General features: G+C 51.7%; 12 protein-coding genes across 12 annotated transcripts; 6 read left to right on the top strand and 6 right to left on the bottom strand.

Annotated features, from left to right (window-relative positions):
• Positions 1-860: 860 nt before the first annotated feature.
• BDV14DRAFT_210566 (amidase signature domain-containing protein) lies at positions 861-2,742 on the bottom strand (the record flags this gene model as incomplete). The annotated part of the gene is made up of 5 exons (XM_073775923.1): positions 2,402-2,742; positions 1,943-2,354; positions 1,284-1,892; positions 1,043-1,231; positions 861-991 (listed from the first exon to the last, which is right to left on the bottom strand). Exons 1-5 carry the CDS (start codon positions 2,669-2,671, stop codon positions 861-863), a joined length of 1,611 nt encoding a protein of 536 aa, XP_073625374.1. The 5' UTR covers positions 2,672-2,742.
• A 98-nt stretch (positions 2,743-2,840) lies between these two features.
• Positions 2,841-4,575, top strand: BDV14DRAFT_210568 (major facilitator superfamily domain-containing protein; the record flags this gene model as incomplete). Its single annotated transcript, XM_073775924.1, has 2 exons — positions 2,841-3,694; positions 3,742-4,575. Exons 1-2 carry the CDS (start codon positions 3,113-3,115, stop codon positions 4,573-4,575), a joined length of 1,416 nt encoding a protein of 471 aa, XP_073625375.1. The 5' UTR covers positions 2,841-3,112.
• A 631-nt stretch (positions 4,576-5,206) lies between these two features.
• On the top strand, positions 5,207-7,071 carry BDV14DRAFT_210570 (putative beta-glucanase; the record flags this gene model as incomplete). Its single annotated transcript, XM_073775925.1, has 8 exons — positions 5,207-5,480; positions 5,536-5,624; positions 5,677-6,031; positions 6,094-6,358; positions 6,414-6,501; positions 6,552-6,666; positions 6,727-6,756; positions 6,815-7,071. The coding sequence occupies exons 1-8, from the start codon at positions 5,222-5,224 to the stop codon at positions 7,069-7,071; spliced, it is 1,458 nt and encodes a 485-aa protein (XP_073625376.1). The 5' UTR covers positions 5,207-5,221.
• Positions 7,072-7,405: 334 nt separating this feature from the next.
• On the top strand, positions 7,406-8,529 carry BDV14DRAFT_191534 (kinase-like domain-containing protein; the record flags this gene model as incomplete). Its single annotated transcript, XM_073771506.1, has 5 exons — positions 7,406-7,796; positions 7,859-7,880; positions 7,913-8,166; positions 8,200-8,438; positions 8,479-8,529. The coding sequence occupies 5 exons, from the start codon at positions 7,406-7,408 to the stop codon at positions 8,527-8,529; spliced, it is 957 nt and encodes a 318-aa protein (XP_073625377.1).
• A 437-nt stretch (positions 8,530-8,966) lies between these two features.
• BDV14DRAFT_202749 (aldo/keto reductase) lies at positions 8,967-10,830 on the bottom strand (the record flags this gene model as incomplete). The annotated part of the gene is made up of 4 exons (XM_073774115.1): positions 8,967-9,281; positions 9,345-9,659; positions 9,723-9,893; positions 9,961-10,830. 4 exons carry the CDS (start codon positions 10,828-10,830, stop codon positions 8,967-8,969), a joined length of 1,671 nt encoding a protein of 556 aa, XP_073625378.1.
• Positions 10,831-11,209: 379 nt separating this feature from the next.
• Positions 11,210-13,171, top strand: BDV14DRAFT_210573 (fungal specific transcription factor domain-containing protein; the record flags this gene model as incomplete). The annotated part of the gene is made up of 3 exons (XM_073775926.1): positions 11,210-11,328; positions 11,407-12,604; positions 12,671-13,171. 3 exons carry the CDS (start codon positions 11,210-11,212, stop codon positions 13,169-13,171), a joined length of 1,818 nt encoding a protein of 605 aa, XP_073625379.1.
• Positions 13,172-13,666: 495 nt separating this feature from the next.
• Positions 13,667-15,722, top strand: BDV14DRAFT_210574 (amidase signature domain-containing protein; the record flags this gene model as incomplete). Its single annotated transcript, XM_073775927.1, has 3 exons — positions 13,667-13,961; positions 14,008-15,388; positions 15,455-15,722. 3 exons carry the CDS (start codon positions 13,667-13,669, stop codon positions 15,720-15,722), a joined length of 1,944 nt encoding a protein of 647 aa, XP_073625380.1.
• A 155-nt stretch (positions 15,723-15,877) lies between these two features.
• On the bottom strand, positions 15,878-17,256 carry BDV14DRAFT_210577 (FMN-dependent dehydrogenase). The gene is made up of 3 exons (XM_073775928.1): positions 17,134-17,256; positions 16,030-17,074; positions 15,878-15,960 (listed from the first exon to the last, which is right to left on the bottom strand). Exons 1-3 carry the CDS (start codon positions 17,211-17,213, stop codon positions 15,928-15,930), a joined length of 1,158 nt encoding a protein of 385 aa, XP_073625381.1. The 5' UTR covers positions 17,214-17,256; the 3' UTR covers positions 15,878-15,927.
• A 2,347-nt stretch (positions 17,257-19,603) lies between these two features.
• BDV14DRAFT_191539 (uncharacterized protein) lies at positions 19,604-21,016 on the top strand (the record flags this gene model as incomplete). The annotated part of the gene is made up of 2 exons (XM_073771507.1): positions 19,604-20,695; positions 20,747-21,016. The coding sequence occupies 2 exons, from the start codon at positions 19,604-19,606 to the stop codon at positions 21,014-21,016; spliced, it is 1,362 nt and encodes a 453-aa protein (XP_073625382.1).
• A 735-nt stretch (positions 21,017-21,751) lies between these two features.
• On the bottom strand, positions 21,752-22,278 carry BDV14DRAFT_210579 (uncharacterized protein; the record flags this gene model as incomplete). Its single annotated transcript, XM_073775929.1, has 1 exon — positions 21,752-22,278. The coding sequence occupies exon 1, from the start codon at positions 22,247-22,249 to the stop codon at positions 21,752-21,754; it is 498 nt and encodes a 165-aa protein (XP_073625383.1). The 5' UTR covers positions 22,250-22,278.
• A 1,703-nt stretch (positions 22,279-23,981) lies between these two features.
• BDV14DRAFT_178296 (PLP-dependent transferase) lies at positions 23,982-25,713 on the bottom strand. The gene has a single exon (XM_073769554.1). The coding sequence runs from the start codon at positions 25,176-25,178 to the stop codon at positions 24,030-24,032; it is 1,149 nt and encodes a 382-aa protein (XP_073625384.1). The 5' UTR covers positions 25,179-25,713; the 3' UTR covers positions 23,982-24,029.
• On the bottom strand, positions 25,431-26,750 carry BDV14DRAFT_210581 (Zn(II)2Cys6 transcription factor domain-containing protein; the record flags this gene model as incomplete). The annotated part of the gene is made up of 2 exons (XM_073775930.1): positions 25,431-26,490; positions 26,572-26,750. 2 exons carry the CDS (start codon positions 26,748-26,750, stop codon positions 25,683-25,685), a joined length of 987 nt encoding a protein of 328 aa, XP_073625385.1. The 3' UTR covers positions 25,431-25,682.
• Between the last annotated feature and the right edge of the window lie 297 nt (positions 26,751-27,047).

Here is a 27,047-nt window from a genome sequence, read left to right on the forward strand (position 1 = left end):
CGCAGTTCGTTGGCAGCATCGGGAGTAGCCTGATCGACTGGTTCCCCGAGCTGGATAAACTTCCTCGCGCACTGCAGCCGTGGCGCAAGCACTGGAGAAACTGGGGGATAAAGTAAGTTTGTGCAATTAGTTAACTTACAGAGCTCTTATGCCATGACCGCATCCACGCTTTAGCAGTGCGGCGATAGAGAATCAACAACAATGATATCTGAATCTTAGATTGAGACCTAATTGTCACTCCATTGTCTAGTTCTACACAAGCCCGTATTATAGATTGACCATGTTCGATTTTGGGGAGGAGTCCAGTCACTTGGTATTGCGGACGGCGCAATATATATTTCGACGGGACCTGGCAGAAGACACTGAACCCCAACGCGCACTGATGTGGGATACAGTCTCAAGTTCTCAACTGCTTGAAAATGATACAGCACGACTGCAGGTTGCAGATATAGAGTACCTATCTTTTCTACTCAATAACCAAATCCGCTCTCTTTGAGAATTCTCCTGCTGTCCCCGAGGTCAACGTACAGTCGTACACCCACACGGCGAATGCCAGAGACGTCGATTCAAGAATCCCCCAAAAGCTTTTCCAAGAGAACAACACACCTCTAAAACTAGAAAAAAAGATGCTTGATCTATTCATCCAGCTTCTCGAGATAGCTACTTGACGACGTATGCTCGACGCGTCGAACATGGACTGTTTACCTACAGAGTACAGTGCGCGACAGCATAATAATTATGCAACTGACTCATAATGCATAGCTCTGAAGTTATGTATTCAAGTTATCCAATGCATAAATCTATATACACTCTACGCCATTATGCACTCTATCCCAAGCCACCAATAGGCTCTATCAGATCTACTTCGTCCCATTTGTGAGCGCAATGTCCTTCAAAATGGCATCGACCATGGCCAGGGCACTCTCATCTTCTAGTCGTCTTCCGACGAGTTGCAGGTTGACTGGCATGCCGTGGACGGCCTCCGCGGAGTCTACACCCATCAGTACTGAGAGCAGATCGATTTGGGGGACTGTCAACTTACAATCATTCTGAATCTGCGCGTCGATATCGCTGAGCGCCTTGTGGTCAACATAAGGCTTATCAAGCTCCTTGTCAGCATTGATCCCGCAAGGCCACGAAACGCCGGGGTAGTCGAGGACATTAAAGACACCCGTGTATCCGACGTATGCGAATTTGCTGTGCTCGACGGTACTGTATGGCGTCGTAGGGCCTGAATAATCATTAGCATATGCTGCGCACAATATTAGGAAGGGGAGGCATACAAAGAACAGCATCAATTCCAACCTCATTCCATTTATCCAGATACGACTTGCACAGCGTATTCCGCTTCAGGTGGATCTGCCACATCTCGTGAACACCCAATTCCTTCGCATCGCCGTACATCGCCATCTCCGGACGGAGCGGCTCGCCCGTTGGTTCGAGGAGCTTAGCGACGGACTTTCCGCCGTCAGCAACGAACATTTGCGCCAGGAGACCAGAGAGGTCTTTGTGCTCTGTTGGTGTCCAGGTGATGATCTCGTGGCCTGCAGACTTGAGTTTCGAGACTGTCTCTTCAAGAGCGCGCGCGACGGGAGGCGTAGGCGTTACCAGGCCGTCGTGATAAAGGACACCGATCTTCAGCGGCTTCTTTACTTCAACAGGGCGCCAGGGAATAGGAAGACACTTGGGGTCAATCAGCCAAGGTTGTTGGCCGACCACGGTCTTAGCCCAGAGTACGATCTCATCGAGGGTCTTTGCCATAGGTCCGTTGACGCTGTTGACGGCTTCTTGACCGGCAAGACCAGACCGCGTCTGGAAATTGGGGAAACGGCCGAACGACGGCCGGATTGTGAAGATGCCTGTACATGCGGCGGGAATGCGTAGAGAGCCACCTGTTTAAATGTTAATATCGTTTTGACCCTGGTCGTGGAAAAGAACCCACCAATATCCGTTCCAACACCAAGCCGACTCCCACCGAACGCAATGAGCGCAGACTCGCCACCCGACGAACCGCCAGAGGTGAGCTTTCTATTTCTAGGATTGACCGTACGCCCAAAGACATTGTTGACTGACTCCGCGATCATCATGGCTGTAGGCACATTCGTCTTGCAGTAGAGTACTGCTCCCGCACCCAGCAGCAGGTCAACAAGCGTACTGTTATACGTCGCCGGGTCGTTGACTAGCGACGTGAACCCGACGGTCGAATCATAGCCAATAATGTTGAAGTTGTCCTTTATGGAGATGGGAAGACCGTGGAAGGGGCCCTTTGTCTTGCCGGTTGAGCGGTAGTACTCGTCGAGCTCTTTGGCTTGGGCGATGGCTCTGTCAAACAGGATTTCCGAGAGACAATTTGTCTGCTTTCTGTCAGCCCTGTTGCGTGTTGTGCGCATAGGCGTCTTACCAGTTGCTGCGCTACAGCGGCAGTCTTGCAGAATGCCTTTGCCACCTCCTCGGCCGTCCATGAACCAGACGAAATATGTGACAAGATGGTCTGCGCAGGTGTCGAAGTGATTTCAAGTTCGCGATCAGTAAAGAACCCCGATTCCTTCGGGAAAGACGTGACATCGAGCTGATCCTCAGGAGGGAAGATGTCCTTAGGAATGACCCATTCTGCGGGGATGGAATTCTTGAGCGCCTGGCGCTTCTTCTCAGAGATAGCCTCCCACGACATGATAGCGTTAAGAATAAGGCAATCCTACAATACAGGTATATGAAGGTATGCACAGATAGCGATAAGCAAAGCTCGGCTTGCAGCTTCCAAGCTTAAGTATGCGATTAGACGAGGGGCAGCTACAGCGGGGTTCTGGCAGCGTGCCGGGGAACCGGATAAGGGCCACACTCCACGATCTACACAGGACCTGCCCATTGTAGATGAATCACGTCATTGGCTGGATGCACCGAGGTTATCGTATATCAACAAAGAGTTGGAGTATGGTATGCATGGGCTTGTCTTGGCTAGATATGGTAGCCGCGGCGAAGGACTCGTATCAGCCCCCGGTGGCCGACTCCAACTCTGGGCGTGATAAGGTGTCACAGGAAAGACTTTGACGGCAGATATAAGACGACGGCCAGTTAGTCATAGAATGTCAGAATCAACTCTCCCAAATAGACCATGTTCAGGAAGTTCGCATCCTACATCAAAGGCCACGAACGTGTGCCTGGGGAAGCCAAGCTTCTCCGCAAGATCGACCTGTTCATCCTCTCGTTCTGCTGCTTATGCTACTTTGTCAACTATCTCGATCGGACAAACCTCAACAATGCCTACGTCTCCGGTATGCGCGAGGAGCTCAATTTCCAAGGCAATCAACTTACCCAAATCAACACGGTGTTTACGGTGGGATACACTGTTGGCATGCTGCCGTCGAATCTCGCCTTGACTTATTTCCCTCCCCGCATCTTCTTCCCCGCAATCATGATAATATGGGGGGGTTTGACCATGGTCACCGCAGCCGTCGCTAATCCGCAAGGCATCATGGCGATCCGCTTCTTCCTGGGACTTGCGGAGTCCAGTACCTTTGTTGGGACACATTATATCCTGGGATCCTGGTATACAGAGAGGGAGCTCGGCAAGCGCAGTGGTATCTTCACGGCCAGTGGGCTTGCAGGAACCATGTTTGGAGGTTTTATCCAAACCGGAATCCATTCGTCCATGGACGGAATGCACGGGCTTTCGGGATGGCGGTGGCTATTCATCGTAAAGGTTCCATCCCAGGCGCTGAGGAGACAAAGCTAATGAAATAGATTGACGGTTTGATCACGATCCCCATTGCCGTATACGGTTACATTGTCTTCCCGGATACTCCTACCACGACGAAAGCAAAGTACCTGACGGCCGAGGAGAAGGCGCTCGCCGTCGCTCGTATTCCGGAGTCCGGCTCCGTCAAAGTGCCGCTGAACTGGGCCTTCCTCAAGAAGGTCTTCACCACGTGGTACTGGTATGCGTTCACAATGCTTTGGATTATCGCTGGTGAAACCGAGTCGTTTTCGACGAATGCATTGCTGTCGCTGTACCTGCAGTCCCACCCCACCAATTCATATTCGGTCTCGCAGTTGAATAACTACCCAACGGGCGTTCCCGCTGTCGGAATTATCTCGACTCTCTTCTGGGCGACGATGACCGATTTTATGGGCGGAAAGCGGTACCTGGTCGGCTACTTCATCGCGATAACCGGAATTGTCACGTCCGCCATGATACTAGCCTGCTTCAACTCAACAGCCACTGTGTTTGGTGCCTACTACTGGGCGGGAGCGGTGTACGCGTGCCAAGCCACGTTCTTCGCATGGTGCAACGATGTAATGAGATACCAGGATGAGCGGTTACGGTCTGTTGTCATTGCGAGCATGAACATGGGAAGTAATGCGGTTAATGCGTGGTGGAGCATTATCTTCTATTCTGCAGATATGGCGCCGCACTTCACAAAGGGTATGTGGGCTATGATTGGGTGCTCCATCGCCCTGGCCATCTGGACGGTGGGGATCACGTTCATGGCGGTTAAGGAGGAGAAGAAGGACGAGAATCGGGATGTTCGGATGATGGATGTGCGCGTGGAGGGAAAGGAGGTTACTGAGGTGTAGAGATAGTCATATAGCGTCGGTTGAATGTACTCTTGTCAGCAGAATGGCCACCAAAATTGAATAGGAGATAGGCAGAGTGGTTGTCGAGATGTTGACAGGAACGCCGCGACCCAGAAGGGAAGGAGGCCTTGTCACATGATCGGGAACTGGACATCAGGTGACTCGGGGATAACGCGGGGCTACGCAGCTTACGTGATGCTGTTACTGCCCCAGGCTCCAAGGCCAACAGCCCGACGCCGTCGCCAATCCCCCGAAGTCCTTTCCTGTCCTTCTCTTTGTCTTCCAAGTTTACAAAGTATGACTTTATGGCCAAGAACTGCGCCTCAATGGCACCATCATTCCAGTAATGAACTCACATCTCGTCCAACCACCGGGCTAGGCACGGAAAAATTCCTGACTCGGCATCAATCCGGCAGGGATCAACAGCCACCCTGCAAGCGATAGGCGCCCAAGGGACCCCAAGGCTTGGTCATTTAGTAAACAAGAGCTCGTTCGGAGAAATTGCGGAGAGCTTTAATTTTCCCCGCATCCTCGGGGTAGTTGTCGCCGATTATGACATCGTACATGGTCCCTGTAAAAGGGGCTTGGGACCCGGAGCAGCTTCATGGGATGACATACTGCCATTGAGTTTTGAACGTATCTCAAAATGAAGGTCCTTCGTGTGCTTTCGTCTATTTTGCTGGCTTCTATCGTCAATGCCAAGTATATCGTGCCTGGCGGCCGGTGGCAGGATACTGAGGGGAACCTGGTTAATGCCCACGCCGGGAACATTTGGTTTGATAAGGACTCTTCGAAATTCTGGCTCTTTGGCGAGTACAAAATTGAGGGCCAGGAAGAGGGTGGTGGTATCTCAGTGTATAGCTCCGATGATCTAGGAACGTGGGAATCGCACGGGCTGGCGCTTGGTATGGTACCTCCAACGCCCTGAAGACGCGGCCTAGCTGATCTCTTTTGTCCCAGAGCCCATTGAAGGTCACCCCTACATTTCCACGGAGCACATCATTCAACGTCCCAAGGTTGTCTTTAGCGAAGGAACCGGACAATATCACGTATGTTCCCAATCGGATGCGCGTGAATGACAAGGTATACTAAAGAAAGTAGATGTGGTGGCACGCAGATAACTCCACCTATGGCTGGCTACTCCAAGGTCTAGCTGTCTCCGATACTGTTGCAGGTCCGTACGAGTTCGTCGATGCTGTTGCTCCCCTGGGCAACTGGTCGCAGGATTTCGGCCTTTTCACCGACTACAAGGATGGCAGGTCCTACGCTCTGTACTCCAACGGCGACAGACTGGAAGGTCGTGATGTTTACCTTACAGAGTTTAACGAAAACATTACTGCACTTGAAGACGTTGTATATCGCTTTCCCAAGTTCGACCTCGAAGCGCCTACCATCATCCAGACGGACCAGAGTTATTGGGCTTTGATGAGTCACAAGACAGGTTATCGACCGAACAGTATGATTCCAAAGTTACCTGCATATTATTTGATCTTGCCACAAGGCTAATAAATAGTATAGACGTCGTCGCCTTCCGCGCCGACGACCTCAGCGGACCATGGTCCCAGCCCTTCATCGTTGCCCCGCTCAACACTCGCACATTCAACTCACAGTCCGGGTTCTCCATTCGCATCGAAGGGTCCAAAAAGACAACATATCTATACATTGGTGACCAATGGGACTCCAACTCATTATGGGAAAGTCGATACATCTGGCTTCCCCTCGAGATCGATGAGCGGAAGAAGACGCTGGAAGTGAAGTGGTACGATATCTATGATTTGAACGTGTAAGTACCGTAGCCTTCACCAGTCGAACGTAACAGCGGATACTGATAGTTTTAGGGAAACCGGAGAATATAACGCCGTCAAGGGCAATACATACCCTGGGAAGAATGCCAAGACCAGCGGTGATGCGTATCTACAGGAAGCCGTACGTCGGAGCACCACTATCTGATGGCTCGATCTAATAAATCTTCGCAGAACTTCGGCACTGATGGCGTTATCCTGACCGGAATCTACGGCAATGATAGTACCGTCACCTTCTCCGGCATTGAGGGAACTGGCAAGCCGCAATGGGTCTCATTCTACTACCAGAGTTCGTCCCAGTCCTCTCCTCAGCCATCTCCAAACCCCTCTAACTGTTCTCAACTCCTAGACACGGATGACATGGGCTTCGGCGATCAGCGTAAGTTCTCCTTACCATTCATCCCCTATAAATAACCCATCTAACCATGGCCTGCTAGCCGGCGGAACCCCCGACCGCATCGGCGGAGAATGGCAACTGCGTCGCATAAGCAGCGTTGTTGTAAACGGGGACGAGGACAACGTGCAAACGCTCTACCAGCGCGATTCCCACAAGGGTATCATCCTGTCGACACCCCTACAGTTGACACTAGAGAAGGGGAAGCATAATACTATTACTGTTGGCGGTTTGGATAATGGGTGGGACTTTAAGGGCGCGGACTTGGACCGCATTGTGGTGTATCCGCCAGAGGAGTAAAGGTGAAAACCTTGAGCATTAGATATCAATCATCGGAGAGAGAGGAATATATTTTGTTCGTGTGCCGTGGTGTGAGATATCCCAGGCTGCCATTAATATCACAAAGCATTGGACGGTGTAGGAGGAGCCCATACAGGGTGCCTACATAGCTACCCACCACCCACTTCTCCTCGTCTTCTCACTTTCTCCATCCTTTCTGACTACCACACCCCCAGTATGTCTGGCCCTACGGATGAATCAGACTTCGGTGACTATACCAGCAACGACTACGAAGAGCTTGATGTGGAAAACGATGCCGAGCCCTGGCACAACTACGACAAAGAAGACAACTCGAATGGGAGAGCTACTAGATAATAGGTACCTCGTTGAGCACAAGCTCGGCTTCGGCGGCGGTTCAATCTTGTGGATGGCTCATGACCTGGAAACAAAGCAAGATGTGGCCGTTAAAGTCATGTCCTCAGGTGGATGGGGGGACAACGAGACGCGCATGCAGGGAGAGATCATCATCGACCATGTCCGGGACAGATCTCACCTCGTCACTTCTTTGGCATCTTCCACGCTTCCCTTAGCTGGGTATGAGCACCGAGCACTTGTTTTTCCGCTCATGGGACCCTGTCTTTGTGCTCCTATTGTTAAGAGAATTTCAATGCGCACCCGGATGTCCGCTGATAAGCAATTGCTGGAGTCCTTGAGGAAGCTACATGAAGCAGGGATCGTGCATCGTGGTAAGGAGGAGCCTTTGAATTGTTTCTCAATAACTTGGTCAACCCCGACAAACGAGTCGCAGACGTCAACAAACGAAATTGCATGTGGGGGATGACCCCCCTCAACACCTAAACAGGCAATCCAAGTACGAAGCTCTTGGCCGACCTCTCAAACAAGTCATCCCCTTCGTCGAACTAGAAAGAAAAGGCGAACTCGTTCGACCCGTCAAAGTCCCCGATACCCTGCGCACCGAGGAATTCCATCTTGGAGACTTTGGGCTTGCAAAGAAGATCTCCTCGCCCAGTACTCCGCACGGCTACCCGCCTCTCCAGTACTGCTCACCAGAACGGCTGCATAACCACACCCCAACGCCCGCTTGCGATATATGGAGTTAAATGGCTGTATTTTCGGTCCGGTATTCAGGGTTGGTACCGTGGCCATCAGACGAACCGGGTGGACCTATGAGTGGTATCGTGAAGTGCCTGGGGCCACTCCCAGCGGACTGGAAGGGCTCGTACACTCACCCAAAAGGTGTGGAGTCCTTGTATGACCCGGACTTGGAATATGAGCCGGGCTGCATTGCGTATAGGATTTCGTACTTTGTGCGCGAGAAGAATATTGACCCCGCGGAGCTGCAGCTCGTGATTGAGTTGATGCAAAGTGTTCTATTATGAGCCTCAGAAGCGACCGTCTGCGTCGGAGCTTTTGCGTGACTCTACCTTTCGAGCTATTATGGAGAGATATGGGTGCTAATGTTTGAGTATGTAGGCTAATCCTAAATGGAGTAATATAGAGTATACAATTAAGCGTGCACCTGATTCCCTGATCCAGAGTAGAAGGTGCTCATACCCACTTCCTACCAAAGGTGTTGTATTCTCCCAGTAGAGCTGGATTATCATGTTTAATCCAAGGAAGGAAGTCGCAGGCGTGTCGTCCCTTCTCCATACACGACCCATTCCTCGCCAGACAGGAAGGAGCAGCCCTTCGCCCGTACCTGCCGCATTCGAGTCTAAGACGACTACATACGGAAGGTACGGAGGGTCGTTCCTTCCTCATGCTTTGAGTGCTTACGCAGTAAGAGGGAAGGGGCGACCTTGAGCGTGTTTGCCTATTGGCGTATACATAATGCGCAGACATGGTCTCATTAATCGATGTGAAGCTCATTCTATAACGATAGACATGTGACTATATCACCGATACTCCCCTCCACAATCACCCATCCGCTCAAACATACCCTGTCTATCACTATTACTCAGAATATCCTCAATAGCTGCCTTATCCTCATCATCTAGGGTCCAACCCAGACTAGCTAGGTTCTCGTTCGACTGCTCGGAGACACCCATCCTTGCACCGACAATAACTGCACCTACGTACGGGAAGTCGAGGACCCACCTTGTTGCGACGTTTGAGACGGTGACGTTGTGCTTCCTTGCGATTTTGTCTAGGGTTTGCAGGAGGGTTTGGAAGAGAGACCACCCGCCCCAGGTTTGAATGGAAGCGTAGTACTGCGTTATGCAACATATTAGCTTGTCTCTTGTTTGCATAGTGCACATGAGGCGTTGGTATACCTTCCGCTGACTCGGCGTCGTCTTCTCACTATACAAATCAGGCGGACCCTGTCCGATCCATTTCTCCGCTAGAAGACCGCCACAGAGTGTTCCGTAAGTAAGAAGTTTGATATCATGTTTCGTACAGAACTCGGCCATTCTGATCGTTGGGCGGGAGTCGATTAGAGAGAATTGCACTTGGTTGGTGACGATTTTCACGCCGCTATCCACGACGCGGGCCATGTGCTCTGTGTCAAAGTTGCAGAGGCCTAGATGGCGTACGCGGGTGTCTTCTTGGAGGTATTGCAGGGCTTTGATGTATTGGTCGTCGTTGTACTGCATTTTGTATTAGTTGTACGCGTGCTGCGTGGAGTGGAGGTGCTAGGGTGAGGATCTTACAAACTGCCAATGAAACTGCAACAGGTCAATTCTATCCGTATTCAACCGCCGACACCTCTCATCGACATTCCCACGCACAGCCTCGCACGAGACGACCATCGGATGGAAAACGCAATACTTTGTCCCGGCGAACATGGAGTCCGAGTATGCGCTTGAAGAGCGGTATCGACCCTGCCCGCACATTTGTTAGACTTGCATTCCGTACTAAGAAACTCGATAGGAGTTTAATGGGCCATACAAAAATGATCTCCGCATCCCCATAGTGATCCGCCATATCAAACGCCGTGAATCCACGACTGACATAGCTGGAGAACTGCTCCATCATTTTCGTTCGCGATGCTGAACCCCATGCTGGGCTGGATAATTGCCAGAGGCCTGTGAAAAGACGAGGAAGGGTTACGCCGTTGAGAGTGAATGTTTCGCCGATGACGGCTGGTGGAATCTCAGAGGGAATGGTTGAGGGTGCTGTCGAGGTACTCTCGGGCGAAAGACCCAGAAGCTGGATCGTTGCATCGAGGCCTCGCTCTAGGGGAAAGGGAAGTCCAGTACTAGCCCAGAACGATTGACAGGCCTGAAGTGACTTTAGTAAACCGCGGAGAGGCTGGGCCTCCTCATCTGTCAACTCTCTTGAGCCCGTCGGGGAAAGCAATGTCTTTTGCACGGCCGTAAGGGCCTGCACAATGTCTCCGTCCACGGCCGCGATGCGCTCTATAACCTCTTCATTTCCGTTTCCAGTCGTCTCTGCAGATTTCAAGGTCAGGCGGGAAACCTGGCCAACAATCTCACCCAGCTGGGGCAGCGCCTGATAGCACAGTCCGCACCCAACAAGACAACATATCCTCCTCCTTAGATCCTCGAATGACGCTGTCGTTTGTATTGACTTGTCATCCCGTTGAGCGAAAAGATTGAGATCCTCGAACCGCGATGCAGTATCGCCCAGGTATGTCCTCGTCTGCTCTTCAAAGATCGCCGTACAACTTGGTGCCCGCGTTAAAATACCGCGCATCACAGCGCGCAGGCCGTCGAGCGGAAGATTGCCGATTATCGTGTCGGTCATCATGTTGACGTGCGCCGTTTTCGGCTTGGGCTTGGGTGTTGTCAACGCCATGGTGGTGTGCGATCGCTGACAGTATCTGCAGAAAGTGGCGAGTCAAGGATTTCTGGTGCTGCGTATGCCAAACATTCGATACTGATAACTATGAAGCTGGTAAAAAGAGATGATTGTCTTATCTATCAGATAACGAGGCCCGGAAATCAGCCAACCGGCGTCTTAGACTGTTTGAACGCCGGTGACTCCAACGCCCTCCGGGGCTGATTTCTCCAACTCCCCGGCCTCCACACTGCATCCCGTCCATATTGCGATAAGCTGAGCTTCAATATTAGCAGAAGCCGGTTTTCCCGTCGACCTCGCATCGAGCTGGAAGTCTGCGAGAATGTCTGCCAAGCAACCCAGCATCAATGCCTGTCTTCCATGCCGAAAGGTGAAAATGAAATGTGTCAATTCAGGAGACGGTGGCGGCAGTAATGGCAAGTGCAATCGGTGCGCGCGCAAGTCGCTGCAGTGCGTTTTCAGAGAACATTGTCGAGGGAGAAAGCCTGGGATGCGGTATGCCTTCCCAATTTCCAATCTCAAACCAGCTGGATACTGACAGGTGCGACGCAGACTGTCCCGTAAGAATCGCAGGGTTGAGCCAGATCCTCCAGTGCGAGAAACTGATCTCTGTGCTGAATTGGATGGATTCCAGCCGCATAGTCTTCTGAGCCATCAAGCTATGAGAGGCAAATTTTCTATACAGAATATTCTCAGTGTTGACCAGCGAGTGCCGCCGACAGAGGGCAGGAGAAGAGCCTCCGAAACTATATCGCTTCCATTATCACCAGAGGACCCCATTGTGCTTGGCCTTGTGAATGCACAGGTCGCGTCTTGCCTGCTTGATTGCTTCATGCACAAGATGAACGCTTATATTAGCCAGCTTGACCCGGCTCTACACTCGTTTGATTATCTACGGAAATCTCCGTTCCTATTCACTGCTGTTCTGGCTGCAGCTGCAAAGGCCTTTGACTCCGCCCTGTACGCTGGGCTACATGATCACGCTGAGAATCTTTTTGCCATTTACTTTCGGAGAGGCGATAAATCTACTGAAATTATACAGGCTATCCTCCTAATGACATATTGGAAAGAACCAAATGACACTCGAGCTTGGACCTCCGTTGGTCTTGCAATTCGTATGGCCATGGACCTAGGCTGGCATAAGCTTTCTCCACGAGCTAGTCATAGAGCAGGGTTGAGTGAAATCCAGCGGAGGGAGGTCCGAAACATCGAACGGACTTTTCTTGTGCTCTTCGTTTACGATCGAAGCTTGAGTATGCAGACTGGCAAACCGTGGATGATTGACCGCACCGAACTCATTGAGTTTGGTGAGGTTTGGTGGCAGTATCCATACTCGTCTCCAAATGACCCACTACTCTGCGCCTTTGTCGCGCTGAGATTGATGACTGCGGATACCTTTGATCTGCTACTACCGTCAAGACCCAACTCCGCTTCTCATATAGAACATCTCTTGTCTATCCTGGACCGCTCTATCGACGCATGGCAGGGTAAAGGGTTGGATCTGGTCTCACAAAGAAATTCCAATGCAGATTGCCATGCCTTCTTAATACGGTACTACGGCGCCCATGCCCGTCTGCAGCTATTTTCTACCCCCCTGCAGGATGCCTATCTTCGCAATGCCGACCGTATATATAACTTCAAGCCCTTCTGGTTGAGCTATCAAAGTGCCCTTGATATGCTACGACTCGTAGCGGAATCGTCGTCGCTGTTGTACCTCGCCCAGGATTCTATCCACATCATGACGGCGTATGCGGCCATTTTCCTCGTCAAGGTATGCACTATTACAGCATTTTTTTGAATACTAGACTCGTCTGACAAGTCCTCTAATCCCTTCCAGCTTCTGCTTTCCTCACATCACGACATTTCACAAGAGATAGAATCCACGGCCACAAAAGCCATAGAAGAAGGAGCCCGTACGTTCGCTGGGTTATCTACCCCGGCTAGTTCCAGTTGTGCATTCCAGGCCCGCTTTCTAGAGAATTTATTATACGAGTACTCTCGAATACGAAATCGCCGATTAGAGAGCACAAGAAGACAATTTCCGCCTGCTTCACACCAACCATCTTCACAACCAGGCCGTCGCGAGCATACACCAATGGTTGAAACCCATGATATTGAGAGACAAGGGCCAAGACAGTTGGATACCACCATTTCAAATCCCCTGGAAATGCGCCCATCGTCCATGCCCGAGCTGCCGTTGAGTGGAGTCTACTGCGACCCGGCAGAACTTCACCATCCTTTTGGAGACTTGGAGTTTGCTTACGGCGATGAAAATATGTGGGACGAGATGATTGCCAGCGCGGGGTTCAGTATTCAGGAGGGAGTCTTCTTCTGCTGAGACACCGACGGTGCAAAGGGTGTGTATAAGCACCCTTTTGAAGACAAGAGAGCTGTGATCTTCATACGTCCCCCCCTTTTCGATAGCTTCTAACTCTACCTACGTTTAAACGGAGTTCCACTCGATTCTGCTCGATTTCCAGCAGCGACATTTTTTTCATATCAACCCGCTGTATGCCTGGACCTTCCAGAATAGTTAAAGAAGTCAATATCGAAGCAAGTAAGACGGCATTTCTTCGATTACCGATAACAAAAGCATGAGTCAGTCCAGGCTTATCAAGCGATTAGATAGGGCAATGACCATGTTCCTGAGATAACAGACCCATAAGACCGCCAGATACTCCAAAACTAAACTTCTTGCGGCACGCAACGCGGCTGATCTGTGGAGAGCTTCATTCTCCTTATCTTGGAATGGTTGCTATATAACCGGTCATTCCGATCATCGCGTCTTCCAGTCAGCGATCCAGGAGTCAGGACTCGACAAGCAAGGGCAACAATGGGTTCCTTCTCTCGGTTCGGCTGCGCTGCGGCCTTGTCGCTGCTTGCGCGTGCTGTAGCTGCTGCCACTCCTAGAGGCCAGACGATTGAGGTCGGCGACAATGTGTATTACGCGCCTCCAAACGTCGTAACGACCCTGTCCTTCCGACATGGTCAACTTAGCAGCCACAGTGGTCTCGTGCCATTGACCGTTTTCCAGACGGATGCTGGGCACTTATCGACAGCAGCGGTTGAGGAGCTGGTAGAAGGCTATCAGGCCGCTGACGATGTTTTCAACACGGGTTTCCTGGAGAGTACGTTCTAGCACTATTGCATACCGGATAATCGCTGATGAGACAGACATCTATGTCACATACAACGGGACACAAAAGAGTTCAAGCCTTGAATTTTCACCCCCTGCCAGCTGGAACAACAAATTCCTCGGTCATGCCGGCGCATTCGGTACCCAGAATGCGACTAGATTTACCAAGCCTATTCCCCCAGGCCCGTACTTCCTCGACACTGCCACCGGCGACGTCTTTGAAGCGTACCTGCTGTACTCGGACGTCATGGGCTCGTTCACTCAAGGACTGATCGCAACCAGCAACAACACCTATGATGTCCTGCCCGCAAGCCTACAGGGCTATGCGTCTGTGACAATTGGCGTACCATCCCGATTGTACTTTACCAAGACCGCTGAGAAACCACTTGCGGGCGTGCGTCTCGGTGTCAAAGACCTCTTCGACATCAAGGGCGTCAAGACTGGCTGCGGAAACCGGGCTTACTACGAGGTATACCCTGCTGCCAACGAGACTGGCCCAGCCATCCAGTCTCTTATTGACGCGGGCGCTGTCATTGTCGGTAAAATGAAGACATCGCAATTTGCCAACGGCGAGACTGCCACCGCCGACTGGGTCGATTATCACTCTCCGTTCAACGCGCGCGGCGACGGCTACCAGGATCCCAGCTCTTCTTCTTCCGGCCCTGGATCAGGCATTGGCGCGTATGACTGGCTTGATATTGCTATCGGTAGCGACACCGGTGGCTCAATTCGCAACCCTTCCCAAGTCAACGGATGCTTCGGTAACCGACCATCCTGGAACCTCGTCTCGCTTGACGGCGCCATGCCCATGAGCCCACTCCTCGACACAGCGGGCTTCCTAACCCGCGATGCGAAGCTCTGGCAGACTGCCTCTGAGGTCCTCTATGCATCTTCAGACCTAAAGAGCTACACCAAGTACCCCAAGACCATCAAAACGCTCGACTTCCCCGTCAACGCCTCAAGCGAAGCAGACACAATCGTTCTATCCTTCCTATCAAAGCTGAAAAGATTCCTAAACGCCACTTCCTCTCCCCTCGACCTCGACGCAACCTGGGGATCCACTAAGCCTACTGCCCTCCTTGACAGCCCTGACGAAACACTCACCACCCTCATGAACCTCACCTACGGCATCCTGATCACGAAGCAACAGTTCCCACTTGTCGGACAGCCTCTGTACGACGACTACGCCGCTGCCAATGGAGGTCGCAAGCCATTCATTGACCCCGTCCCGCTCTCCCGCTGGAACTGGGGCCTTACATACCCCGAGGAACAACTCGACAAGGAAATCAGCAACAAGAACATCTTTGCCAACTGGTGGAATTCTACCGTCCAGGTCTTTGACGAGGAGACTTGCGCCGATAGTCTCGTGCTGTACGTTGGTACGAGCGGCACGCCGACATATCGGAATGTTTATAGAGAGTACGTGCCTTTCACCCTCCCCTTCCCCTCTTCAAAAATCAACTTACTAACAAAAGCTGTCTGCAGCATCCCCGGCATCCCCCTAGGTTGGTCCTCCGCCCGAATCTCCAACATGGGCGGCGTCCCCGACATGGTCGTCCCCATTGGACAAGCGAAATATAACTCTAGCATCACGATGCAGGAGGAGTACCTCCCTGTTGCAGTGGACTTTATTGCGCCGCATGGATGTGATCTTATGGTGTTTAACCTTGTTAATGAGCTTGTGAAGAGGGGGATTGTGAGGGAGCCGGGGGTGGGGAGTGTTATGTTTGGGGAGGATGTTACTTATTATTGAAGGTGAAGGGGAGAGTTGGTAATCGGGTGAGGTGCGTGGTTTGGTGGGATGAGATGTGGTAATGTGTATAATATATGATTCATGCAGTACGTATATAAAAAAATAGAGCAGTATATACAAGATTCATCAAGCCCCTACCACATCTCGACATCAACCCCGTCTCCAAATGCAACCACGCCGAGAAGAGCACCTTCCCTTCAAGAGCCTAAGTGAACCAGCCATTGTTGGCCCATTTGACCTGCACCGGTTAATTAGCCACGAACAAACCCCTCCACCACAACCCAAAAGACACAGGGAAGAAACTCACATAAGAAGCATCGATCTTTCCCAGATCAGGCACGCCCAAATTCGCGGCATCAATCGCAATCTCATGCTTAAGCAACTGAATCGCCTTCTGAACACCCTCAACACCGTACGTATTCGCAAACATAAATGGCCTGCCCAACCCAACAGCCTTAACGCCCAGCGCAAGGAGCTTCAGCACATCAGCACCATACCGCACGCCGCCATCAGCGTAGATCTCAATCTGATTGAACAGGTCCGGATCCTCCTGGTAGATCTCGAGCGCGACTTCCAGGGAGGAAGGCGAGCTATCAAGTTGTCGACCGCCGTGGTTACTTAGGATAACGGCGGGGACGTTATGGCTGATAGCGAGCTTCACGTCCTCGACTGTTTGAAGGCCCTTGATTATCACGGGGAGGGAAGTCATGTTTTGCAGTTTGGTGTAGTACTCCCATGTTGAGAGAGTGTATGCTGTGTCTGCGGAACCGACGCCGTATCTGTTCGCACGGAGTCTGTTGCCGTCGGCCGCAGAGTCCGCCGTGAAAACGATGGCCTTTGACCCGAGACCCTCAATCTGAGCAAAGAGTTCCTCCGTCGCGGTATCGTTGCTATCGAGGTAAACCTGCTGAAAGAGAACCTGCGATCCATCTTCCGGTTTCGCATCTGCAATCTCATCCATGCTCTTCGTCGCATAGAAGGCCGGGATATAAAGGATATTTTCATCCTGCGCGGCCTTGACGAAGTTGAGTTCGGCGTCGTCGTGAGCTAACCCACCGCGGGAGGCGGGACTAATGAAGAACGGCGCGGAAAAGTTGTGGCCCAGAATCGTAGTAGGGAGCGTCGACTCAATGTTCGTGATGTCGACCATCATGCGGGGGCGGAACCGGAAGTGCCCGAAGATCTCGAGATTGTTGCGGTATGACCATTCGCCTGCTGCGCCGTTGCGGTAGTACGTGTAGGAGGAGGCATTCATGTACCGTCTTGCTGCCCATTCGAAGTCAGGGAGACCCAGCATGCCGTCGAGGTCTGGGAGGGTTCCGACGGGGGTGTCGCCGAGGACATCTTCGATGCTGAGAGCGTAGGTCGGTTAGATTTCAGGCTTCGTGAGGTGTAGGGACTAGAAACATACGCAGTATCGGGCTCATTGAGGAAAGGCCTCGTCGCAAGAGCAACAGGCAATAAAGAGAGGAAGCTCAAAGAGGCCCGCATGGTAAAGAGTGTATAAAGTTGGTAGTTTAATTGTAGTTGTTCGTCAGTCTTGAAACCCCCCCGATGATCACCTGGGGATCCCTTGCTTTATACACCGACCACCCACACCACCCCTACCTGAACCTAAGGAGCCCAAACGCAAAGGCAAAGGCAAACCCTATTACTCAATATCCCACCCTCGAATCCCACCGATCAAAGTCCCTCTCACATGCTTGCTAATGATTACCCAAGCTCGCCGGCCCCATTCTGTAACATCGCACAAAGACTTCGGAAATAAGCCGCTTCTTGCTAAGCCATTAACAAGCCGTATAGAATCCACTCTTAACACCTCTAGGCTCTAGATTTTATTCGCTTTCAAGGGAACCATGTTCCTTAGCGCCATCCGCCGCACCGAATAAGCCACATGCGGCATGCCAAGAGGTGTCCTTGTCGGAGATGTGCCAGAGGTTGATTAGAGGGGCTTGGCAGGGGATCTTATACAATTTGACACTGCTTGACACTTCCTTGGATTGTGGCGCTTGGAGCGCGTTGGGCAAGTTAGGGTTACACTTGATCACCCCGGGCACCCTGGTTCCTTTTTGACCATGATATGGTAGTTGCTTGGCTGCGTTTGTCGAACTGGTGACTGTATAGGAACTAGAGGTAGTCTAGAAACCCGCCGACAGACTGCAATACCACCCCACTCGGATTGCACTTACTACAAAAGAGACAGAGCTTGTGGCGCGCCGTTATCGGGGCGGATTGGGGCGGAGTTACTAGTTGTCGGGACTTTACGGGTCAGAGTGGTACTACCTCTGCGATCCATGACTCGAAAAGATCCGCGTTGTTTACAAATCGTTGATAGTTAAGTAGCAATGTCCTTGAAGAGGTGGCATAAAGGGCGCCACAATCAAGAGTGATCTAGAGAGTCAAGTTGTAGATGAAGGGTCCGCCATCTCTGCCGCGTGTGACTAAAAGGCCCCATCGGCGATGCCGCAATATACAGACTACCTAGACGCTTGAGTGTCCAGATATGAGATATTCGAATAGAAAGTCACAAACACCGCTATATTATGCTTTCTTCTGGTTATGGCAATCCACGCGTGCAGTCCATATTCTATCTTCAGAACCCCTGCTCTCTTCAACGCCATCCGCCAGCCACGATCTCCCAAGAAATGAACAGTGGACCCTGCAGTCTTCATCTGCAACGCCAACGCCCACGCCAACGGACGGGCCCACCCGCATTATCAGATAACACTAGAAACCCGCCGAATGAGGTGCTCACGTTATATTGAACCTTGGCTAGAACATGCAGGAACCCATGTGCTCACCTACCGCACGAAATAAGCGGAGGCGCCGAGATGATTGTTCATGCTTAGGTAGGATCTCAAATATGGTATCGATATTGGCAACGGTAACGGCGATCGCCGTGCCGAGGTATCTGACTGTTGTTGCTCCATGGCTTATCGGACTCTATCGAGAGTTATGGACACGGTATGCCGGAGGGCTCTAAGAGGACTGGGTTTCTGTAGTTCACTACTTCTTCAATGAATGAAGGCCTTGGTCGTAACACTTCTATCGCCCAATTTTATTACTAGTTCCACATCCCTCACTTATGCCATCATTCTCACCCAAAATTGCGAAACACTAGTTGCATCGATACATCCTGTGACTTTACCCAGGCGTTTGCGGGCCACAATGTGACATTGCCTCTTTCTATATGGGCCAGCATATCGGTGGCTGCAAGACAGGTGCAAAATTCGAGCGTAGAATTCTGCAGTTGACAGTTCGTTAGTTACATCTGCAAGGGATTCATTTAGCGGTCGATAATATACCTAGGAATGAGAGCGTGGTTCCAATGGTAAGGATCATCTGACATCATGCTGCCCTAATCGCATCTCCCTCACACGACGGCGAACTTCGAACAGATGCCGCAAGCACAATTCCTAGATCCCCGGCCTCGAAATTATATGTCTCACGAGTTGGCGCACTTGCTGTCCGTGCGAGAGCTATGGTATCACCCTGCTAAATGCAGAGCCTCCGGATCCCCGGCTTATGAAGTCATTCTTTGCTCCATAGGAGTAAGGTCATTCCCGTATCGATTTACATGACATGATCTCAGCCAATGATGACTTCATTGAGTGCAGCTCGGCATGATCAACAGTGAGCTGGGTTTCCAGAGCGCCATTTGTGCCCTATGTCGGTTAGTAGAAATTATCCTACGATGACGAGGCCGATGGTGATTCGAGGAGGACGAAAACCTTCCACCCTTGCTGACCTCGGCGCCAATGTTATAAGGCGGCGGAATATAGATGGTAACGGCCTTATATCTCACCTCCCCGTCCTCCACTTCCTCTTTATTAGGCGTTACAGGATTGAAAACGAAGGTTGCCCAGATTATCACCTCGACTATGTCGTGGACACAACAAGGCGATCACTGGAGTCGCCCCCTCGACTGCCACGACAAACTGTGGCAGTTCGTCAGCAAGCTAGGAAAGCCAGTCGATCGCGAGCATTGGCTGCTTGTGGGCGCCGTCGAGCTAGAGTTCCCTCCTGATCTTGACCCAATTGCCTCGCTACACGCCGCGTGGAAAGCACTTCGTCTACGACACCCGGATGTCGCTCTCGAAATGACTGTAGATGACAAGCGGTACTACCCTCTCCCCAGTCCAAATGACCTCGACGACTGGTGTGACCTTACCTTTCGCGTCGACCACAACGTGCAATCCAGCGATGAGCTTCTTACGGAGCACCTACACCAAGCCGAACCGTCTGCCACATGCCATTGGATCCCAGCTAGTAAACAGCTATGCCTTGTATCTGCTCACTGGCGCTGGGATGGGCGTGGACTGTACATGGTTCTCCATGACCTCCTCTCCGAGCTAGAGAGTCCCACCCCGCTTCCTGAGACCCTCGATGGCTCCGAGGCGCACAATCTCATTCCAACGCTAGACGTCGTGATCGATATGCCTTCCACCTATGAGCCAGCTTGGGTCCAGAAAGCAGATGACCTCTTCAATACCTTCATAACAGGCCAACCATCCATCGGTCTCCCCATCGCACCAGGAAAGGCAACCACCAACCCGCGCAACTCCCACCGCGCCCAGTTATCCCTCTCTACCCAACAGGCGGCCTCCCTCCGCCAAGCATGCCGCGACAAGGGTCTCTCCCTAAGCGCCGCAATCCATGCGTCCGCCGTTGCAGCAACAGTCGCTCTTAACCCAACCAGCCCAGCAGAAAAGTACACCTCCTGGGCAATCTTCGACATACGCAAGTACTGCCCGGCACCCTATAACGGCGCAATCCACGGCCCGTCCCTCCGAATGATAGGCCTTCCAGTCTCCGTTGAGGCGCGCAGTCCTTGGCTTGATCTGGTGAATCACATGCAGCCCATCTACAAGCAGGACTGGTCCCCGGATGATTCAGATATGATATACACCCGGGTCCCATTCGTCGAGAAAGCAGTCGCAGCAATGAACGCCCAAGCTGAAGCTGCCTCGGCGGTATCAGGAGAATCAATCTCCATCCTACCGGGTGATTCACAAGTCGAGCAGACACAAGCACCAATGCCGCCGTCAGAGCCGTACATTATTAACCTCGGTATTGTGGATGAGTATATTAAACAGCAGTATGGGGGTGTTCGGGTCCGTGATGTGAAGCTTGGTGTGCAGGAATTGTCGCAGCAGTTGCTTGTGCATTGTTGGTCTTGGATGGGGGGGTTGGTTGTTAGTGCTAGTTATAATGAGGCTTATTATGAGAGGGTGGATGTGGAGGGGTTTTTGGAGGAGCTAAAAGAGAGTTTAGGTGAGAATTTGTTGGCTTAGGGGTCCTTAGCTACTCGATTATAAGTTTCTTTCGTTACGGAGTACTTCTGGTTCATAAGTTCTTTGTGTATGGGGGCGCTTGGTTATAATGGTTTCTCGTGGACAGCAACGGTTTTGGGGGTTCTATGTTCCAGGGCATTCAATTCTCTAGGTACCTGGGTGCCCTTGGAACTTAAATCATCTTTCGTCCCGATAAAAGGCTGCCTTTTGGACCTTAGGTATACTGCACTGCGTGGGGCTCAGAATCGACCCCAAACTGATCGACGTGGGTACAGTTGGGGTCCAAGGAGACCGCTTGGCTGTCTGCAGCAGATCGACGCTTGCCCGCTTAGCTTTGCTTTGCATCTGTATCCTTCGGCCGTCTAGGTTTTAAAGGGTACTAATGATGCTGTACCTTGCAGGGGCATAGCAAGTGTCAAGGGAAGAAATCAGGAACTCTTGAAAATCGAGACGCTACATGACTTGCAAGCTGCGGCAAACCACCATCTAATAGTGCCAAATATAGCAAATGGAGCAGTAATCCAAATGAAAAAGTAGTAAAGAGAGAACATTCCATCGTTTCCATCTATTTACTCTGTAAATCTTAATAGCATCCTCCATCTGTCAACAATAGCCACCACATCCAATCATAACCAAGACTAGCCCACAGCCAAACGATTTCCAGACAGTAGTTGCATGTACATATCAGACTTCAGCAAGTCAAACAGCTCGCATTTCTTACCCCATCCGGCCCCTTTAACCAGAGGTGACATGAAGAGGCCCATTCCCATCATCAATCGGACACCCATCACTATCCGAATCAAACTCCACAACACAAGAAGCATCAGTGCCAATGGAGATCCCAATGAACGTAGTATCACTCTGTCCATCCCCAGACCCCAATACATTCCCATCGCCATCCCGCACTTCGCAGGACTCAGGGTTGCCGCCAAAGTCAGCAAGACAGTGGAAGGTGCGGGGCGTGCTCCAGCAGTCGCCCTCAATGGTGAACGTGCGTCCGTCGCCGGTGTTATAGCACGGCGAGTGGTCGTCGGGAAAACCGTTGTCGTAGATGGCGTCGCCGTTGTCGTTTACGATTGCGAAGCCGGAGTAGTGCCCGTTTGTGTTTCCGCCTGCGGGGCCCGAGATGGTAGAGAAGCTGCCGGAGGAGAAGACAACTTTTAGGTGTTCGGCGAGCACGAGGGGGGTTGTTGCTGCCAGGAGGGTCAGCAGGGTGGTGCGGAGGATGGCCATTTTGTTGGTTTGAGGGTGGCTTTGGTATGAAAGGTTTGATTGTTTTGTTGATGATGCTCTTGATGCTGGGTGCTTTGGGGGTCTTTATATCTTCTCCGCGTCAGGGATTCTCAGGGTCATGCACCCTCTGCACCTTTTTCTTGACGTTGACGTTGACGTCAGGACATCGTGAAGCGTATGCATTGTTAGAGCACGGATATACTCCGTTCTCCATGATGGATAGTGATTGCCACGACTAAGGAATGTTGGGGGCCGTGGCGGTATCAGGGTAAGGGTCAGGCTCTAGCGGCTCCATTTCTCCAGCTTTCACTGCAATTTTCTTTTCAAGGGACAAGCTATCACTATTGGAGACAAAATCATGGGAAAGCCATTGTTATGCAGAGTAGAGTGCTTGCTTTGGAGAGATTTCTTTAAATGTGATCTCGCATCTGCGGTAGTCCTTTCGGGAGGTTTTCTTCATGTTGTTTCACGAACGAATACCACGCAGGAATATCACGCAGGGCGCCTGAGACGATCAACAACCCTGACGCACGACACGCACTGCCTCGCCGATCAAACATACCCCGGCCAAGCAGGCGAGGCGGATGTACGGAGTAAGATTACCCTGCACAGACCCTGAGACTAGAGAGCGAGTGGTTTAATCCCTCCTGGGCAGTTGCTTGTCTTGGTTGGATTGCTCAACTCTTGCACGTAGTCCCCCCGGGGCCAAAAAGTGGATCTGGGTCGGTTAAACCTGATAAAAGTTGGCTAGCGATCTGAAGGGGATATCTGGATCGCAGATCATGGAACGCGCCAAGGAACGCCATGACGAATATCTGCGCCCCTGGTGCTGGCGAAGAGCTTATTTGTGAAAAGAGCTGTCTCGGTCTTGGGACTGCCTGGGAGGGATCCACTGTAAGCTTGGTGCAGACTTCTGTATTTCTGCTAGGCCTCTATAGCACATGATTATGCGTGTATGTCTAAAGTTCAGGGTTCTGCTTCCATGGCGAGCATAAAGTATGCCGAGATGGTGGCTGAAGCCTGTACCTCGGCCACCTCAGGCTTAGACCAGTGCCACTAACAATATAACCAGAAGCACACCTTGGATTTCTCACCAAGCACTTTCTTGAGGACCTTCCGGGCAAGCGGCAACCTCGTAAAGTCTACCTATCCAGGGTGCAATCAATAAGGCGGGCCATAAACTGCTACTGGATAAAGCCTAGTCCACCTAAGGGATGGGGGCTGGCCACGCGGGGACCCCAAGATCGTCAGGACACAATAAAGATGCACATCGCGATCATATGCTCCCGGCGCAAGTCCGACTCGGTTCTTTGCGGCATTTCGCCCCCAAGAGATCGTCTTTCCATGTCTCGGATTCGGACCGTGAGAGTGTCAGCGTCATCAGGTCCCTTGTTACGAGACGATGAGGCTCCACCGGGTCTTTCTCGGTATGCCTAACTAAGAATGGTATCTGGAGGTGAGTATCAATTGCGGAGTATGGATATCTGGTATTCCTGGGGTGATGCCTTGCCGCGGTGTCATTGAGACGTGCATGCTCTTCTGTCCTTCACTCACATGATTAGGTTCCGGGCGCAAGCCCTTGACCTGGACTTCTTCATGAGCACTTCCTCCATCTTACATATTACGCTCTTTGTCAGGCCGCCACATCCTCAAGTTTGGCCAAGTCCAATGAGAAGCCGCCGCGTCGTTTTCAGACCCGTTCGCAGTGGGTGTCAATAGAAGGATGAGGTGACCGAGCATTAACTTGCTATGCAATTTGTGATCATATGCTATCTTCTACCTAGACATTAAACCTCCGCCACAAGGGCGGAAACACTTCCAACACCCGATCAACATCCCTAAAACAATTATATCCATGGAAACTAAACCGGACCCGTCCATTGCTATTCCAAGCATATATCCCAGCATTGCGCAACCCATTCACAATCTCAGTCGCGCCATCACAATGAACCGTCACATTTCCAGCATGTTGGTCCCTATCCCATGGCGTTGATGAGTGAATCCCTTCCTTCTCCAGACCCTCTAGCAAAGCACCCGACAACCCAAGAACATGTTTCTCGATGTCGACAGCATCCCACTGGCTTAAGAAGTCGACACTCTCACGCAGAAGATAAATAGAAAGGTGACTCGGATTCCCACGCGTAAAACAAAGCGCGTCATCACGGAACCTCACCTCCTCCTTTCCCCAGTCTGGTCTTGGATGTCCGATGTCAAGAGAGTGCCACCCGGCCGTAGAAGGCTTCCAACTCGGTTGACGCGTCTTATTCCAACATGCAATCGCAGCCCCCGTAACGCCAAGAAGCCATTTATGGCACGCTGTGAATGCAAAGTCTGCGATTGTCGCGTCGATAGCCATGTACCCCGCCGCCTGGCTGTAATCGACAACAAGGATTGCGCCAACGGAGTCAGCTACCGCTCGGTAATGAGAGAGGTTTACCCGCGCGCCGTTAAGGTACGAGACGTAACTGACGGCGATTAAGCGGGTTTGGGAGTCAACTGCACCGCTTAGCTCCTGCGGATTCGCATACCGCACGGCTGGTATATCAGCGCTCCCTCGTTCCTTATTACCCTGGCTTTTAACAGCAAATGGCGCAATAAGGCTAGGGAAATCATCTGCGTCGAGAGCGACATTATCGCCTTCTTTCCAATCCAATGACTCAAGGAGCATAGAAACCGCATCTGCGACGCTCGACGCGAATCCGATTTCCGGAGTTGAAACTTTCCACTCTTTTGCTATCACTGACCGAACATGGTCAATCTGGACATTTTTCGATGCTGGTCCGACGTGTCCGGAGGATTTGTCGGTCATGTACCGCGTGAATGCGGCGTTGTGGGGCTTTAGTGCTGGAGTTTCGCCTGCTGCGCAGACGTGGGTTGTTCCGGATGGGATTTGGAAGGAGTCCACGGGGAATAGAGGTTTGGATGCCATTTTGGAATGTTCTTGCAGTTTATTTGTTATGGGCTGTGAGGAAGATAGCAGCGGAAATTGATGCCGATGTCCTCAGTTTGTGGTGACTCAGTTTGGTTTTTTCTGATGGCGTAATCTAGAACGGGAGAACCCCGCACCGTCGGCCTCCGGTGTAAAGTCGCCTTGTAGGACTCGCCAAGTAGTAAGATATGAGTAACCTTGCATGTCAACAAATTGCTTCTCCTCCATAGTACCCTGAGAGGAGCTTCCGAATGGCGGGTGCATAACCCCAGTCATCACCGGCCTTCCGGTTAATGGGGCCGGGTCGTTGCGACGGTACCAATGTATCAGGCCGGGAATCAATGGACTAGGGTGTGGATTCGAAGCCCTGGTTCCGGTGTCCCATGCTGTTTCTCTATCAGGGTCGTATCAGTTGGATAGCAAACTGAGTTTTGATACCTGAATATTTTTTGTTGCGAACCCGCCGTCAACATCAATGTCGAAAAACAACCCCTTCCGTCTCAATCACGCAAGCGCCGGGTACAGCACCTGACTCACATCCTTCCCCCGACAAGCCGCCAAGACCAACCCCCCAAACGCCCCAATCCCATGAACCCTCCCACTCTCCAACAACCCCGAATACCGATGTAGCGACACAATCGCATCGCCTCCAATTTCATTCCCACCCGCAAGCCCTTCACCACAGCTGAAATCCCAAAGCCCCGTCCGCATATCAAAGGGCAAAGAGTCCACGAACGGCGTCCGCACAGAGTAATTCCTCGTCTTGAGCGAGTACACGCTCCTCAGCATAAAGCCTACAATTATTGTGCGCCGGACGCTCTCGGCGAATAGCCATGCTCGGCGGGGGGATAGAGTATGCGGGAGTTGGATAGGCGCTTGGTTATATAGATTCTCGCCGAGGGCAAGGAGTGCAGCGCTTGTTGATTCAGAAAAGGGCGCGGAGGGGTTTTCGGATGCGATGAGCATGCAATGTGTTAGGAGAAGAGCTTGTGCGGATGCGAGGAGATCTTCGAAGTTTGTTGCTTTCGCGACTCGTTTCTGGTAAGAGTTTATTTGGTGTCGGAGGGATGGGACTAGATGGGTAGAATTGTTGAAGGGAGTCTTTGTATAGAGCTTGCACAGAGCGTGCATATCGCGTATTGGTGGCGGAACAGAAGAACAGGACCACAGCTCAGGATGGATAAAGTGGGTTTTCATTTTCTGTGCGAATGACAATGGTAGGGACGATATGCCCTCCACTAAAAAGGCGATAATACTCGCTTCATACCCCTTAATGATCTCCAGCTGCAGCGGAGGTCGTAGCGGGATGGAACTAGATGGAACAGGAGGGGTTGATCGCTTGGACCGGGCCAACGGGACAGTCTGTCTGATCGTAGTAGCTGCCGGTCGAGACCCTGGCCCCTGTCCTAGATCGGTACTAAGCGGCAAATTCACATACTCGCAGTCCAATCTGAGCTTCTGGCATCGGCTGCATCGGGGGAGACGCTGGTCACATCGCCGTTTGCCTCGGGAACAGGCTTGGCAGGCTCTGCGGAGGGTGATTGGGCCAGACTTGGATGTGGATGGTGACATCGGTAAGCACTATGAGCCAGGTAACTGACAGCAATAAGTTCTTCGTTCTTCAGGTACTAACTGCGGCAAGTGAGCAGGAGTGCAGGACGTGGATTTCTGCGACCTCGGGCCTCATGGGGAGGCTTAGTCATTATCTCCGAGGCGAACTCGGGGTGAAGCTGCGGAGACTAAGCCTGATGTGGAAGGTTAGGCCTCAGCTAAACTTAATTTGGATGCCATGCGGCAGCCATGTGGAGCTCCCGCGAGAAGCTCCCTGAAGGCCGAAAGGTTCCAGGTCGCTGGGTGCATGGAAGTATC

Source organism: Aspergillus stella-maris (genome assembly GCF_047715825.1).
Source record: "Aspergillus stella-maris strain CBS 113639 unplaced genomic scaffold BDV14scaffold_51, whole genome shotgun sequence".
NCBI classification, from domain to species: Eukaryota; Fungi; Ascomycota; class Eurotiomycetes; order Eurotiales; family Aspergillaceae; genus Aspergillus; species Aspergillus stella-maris.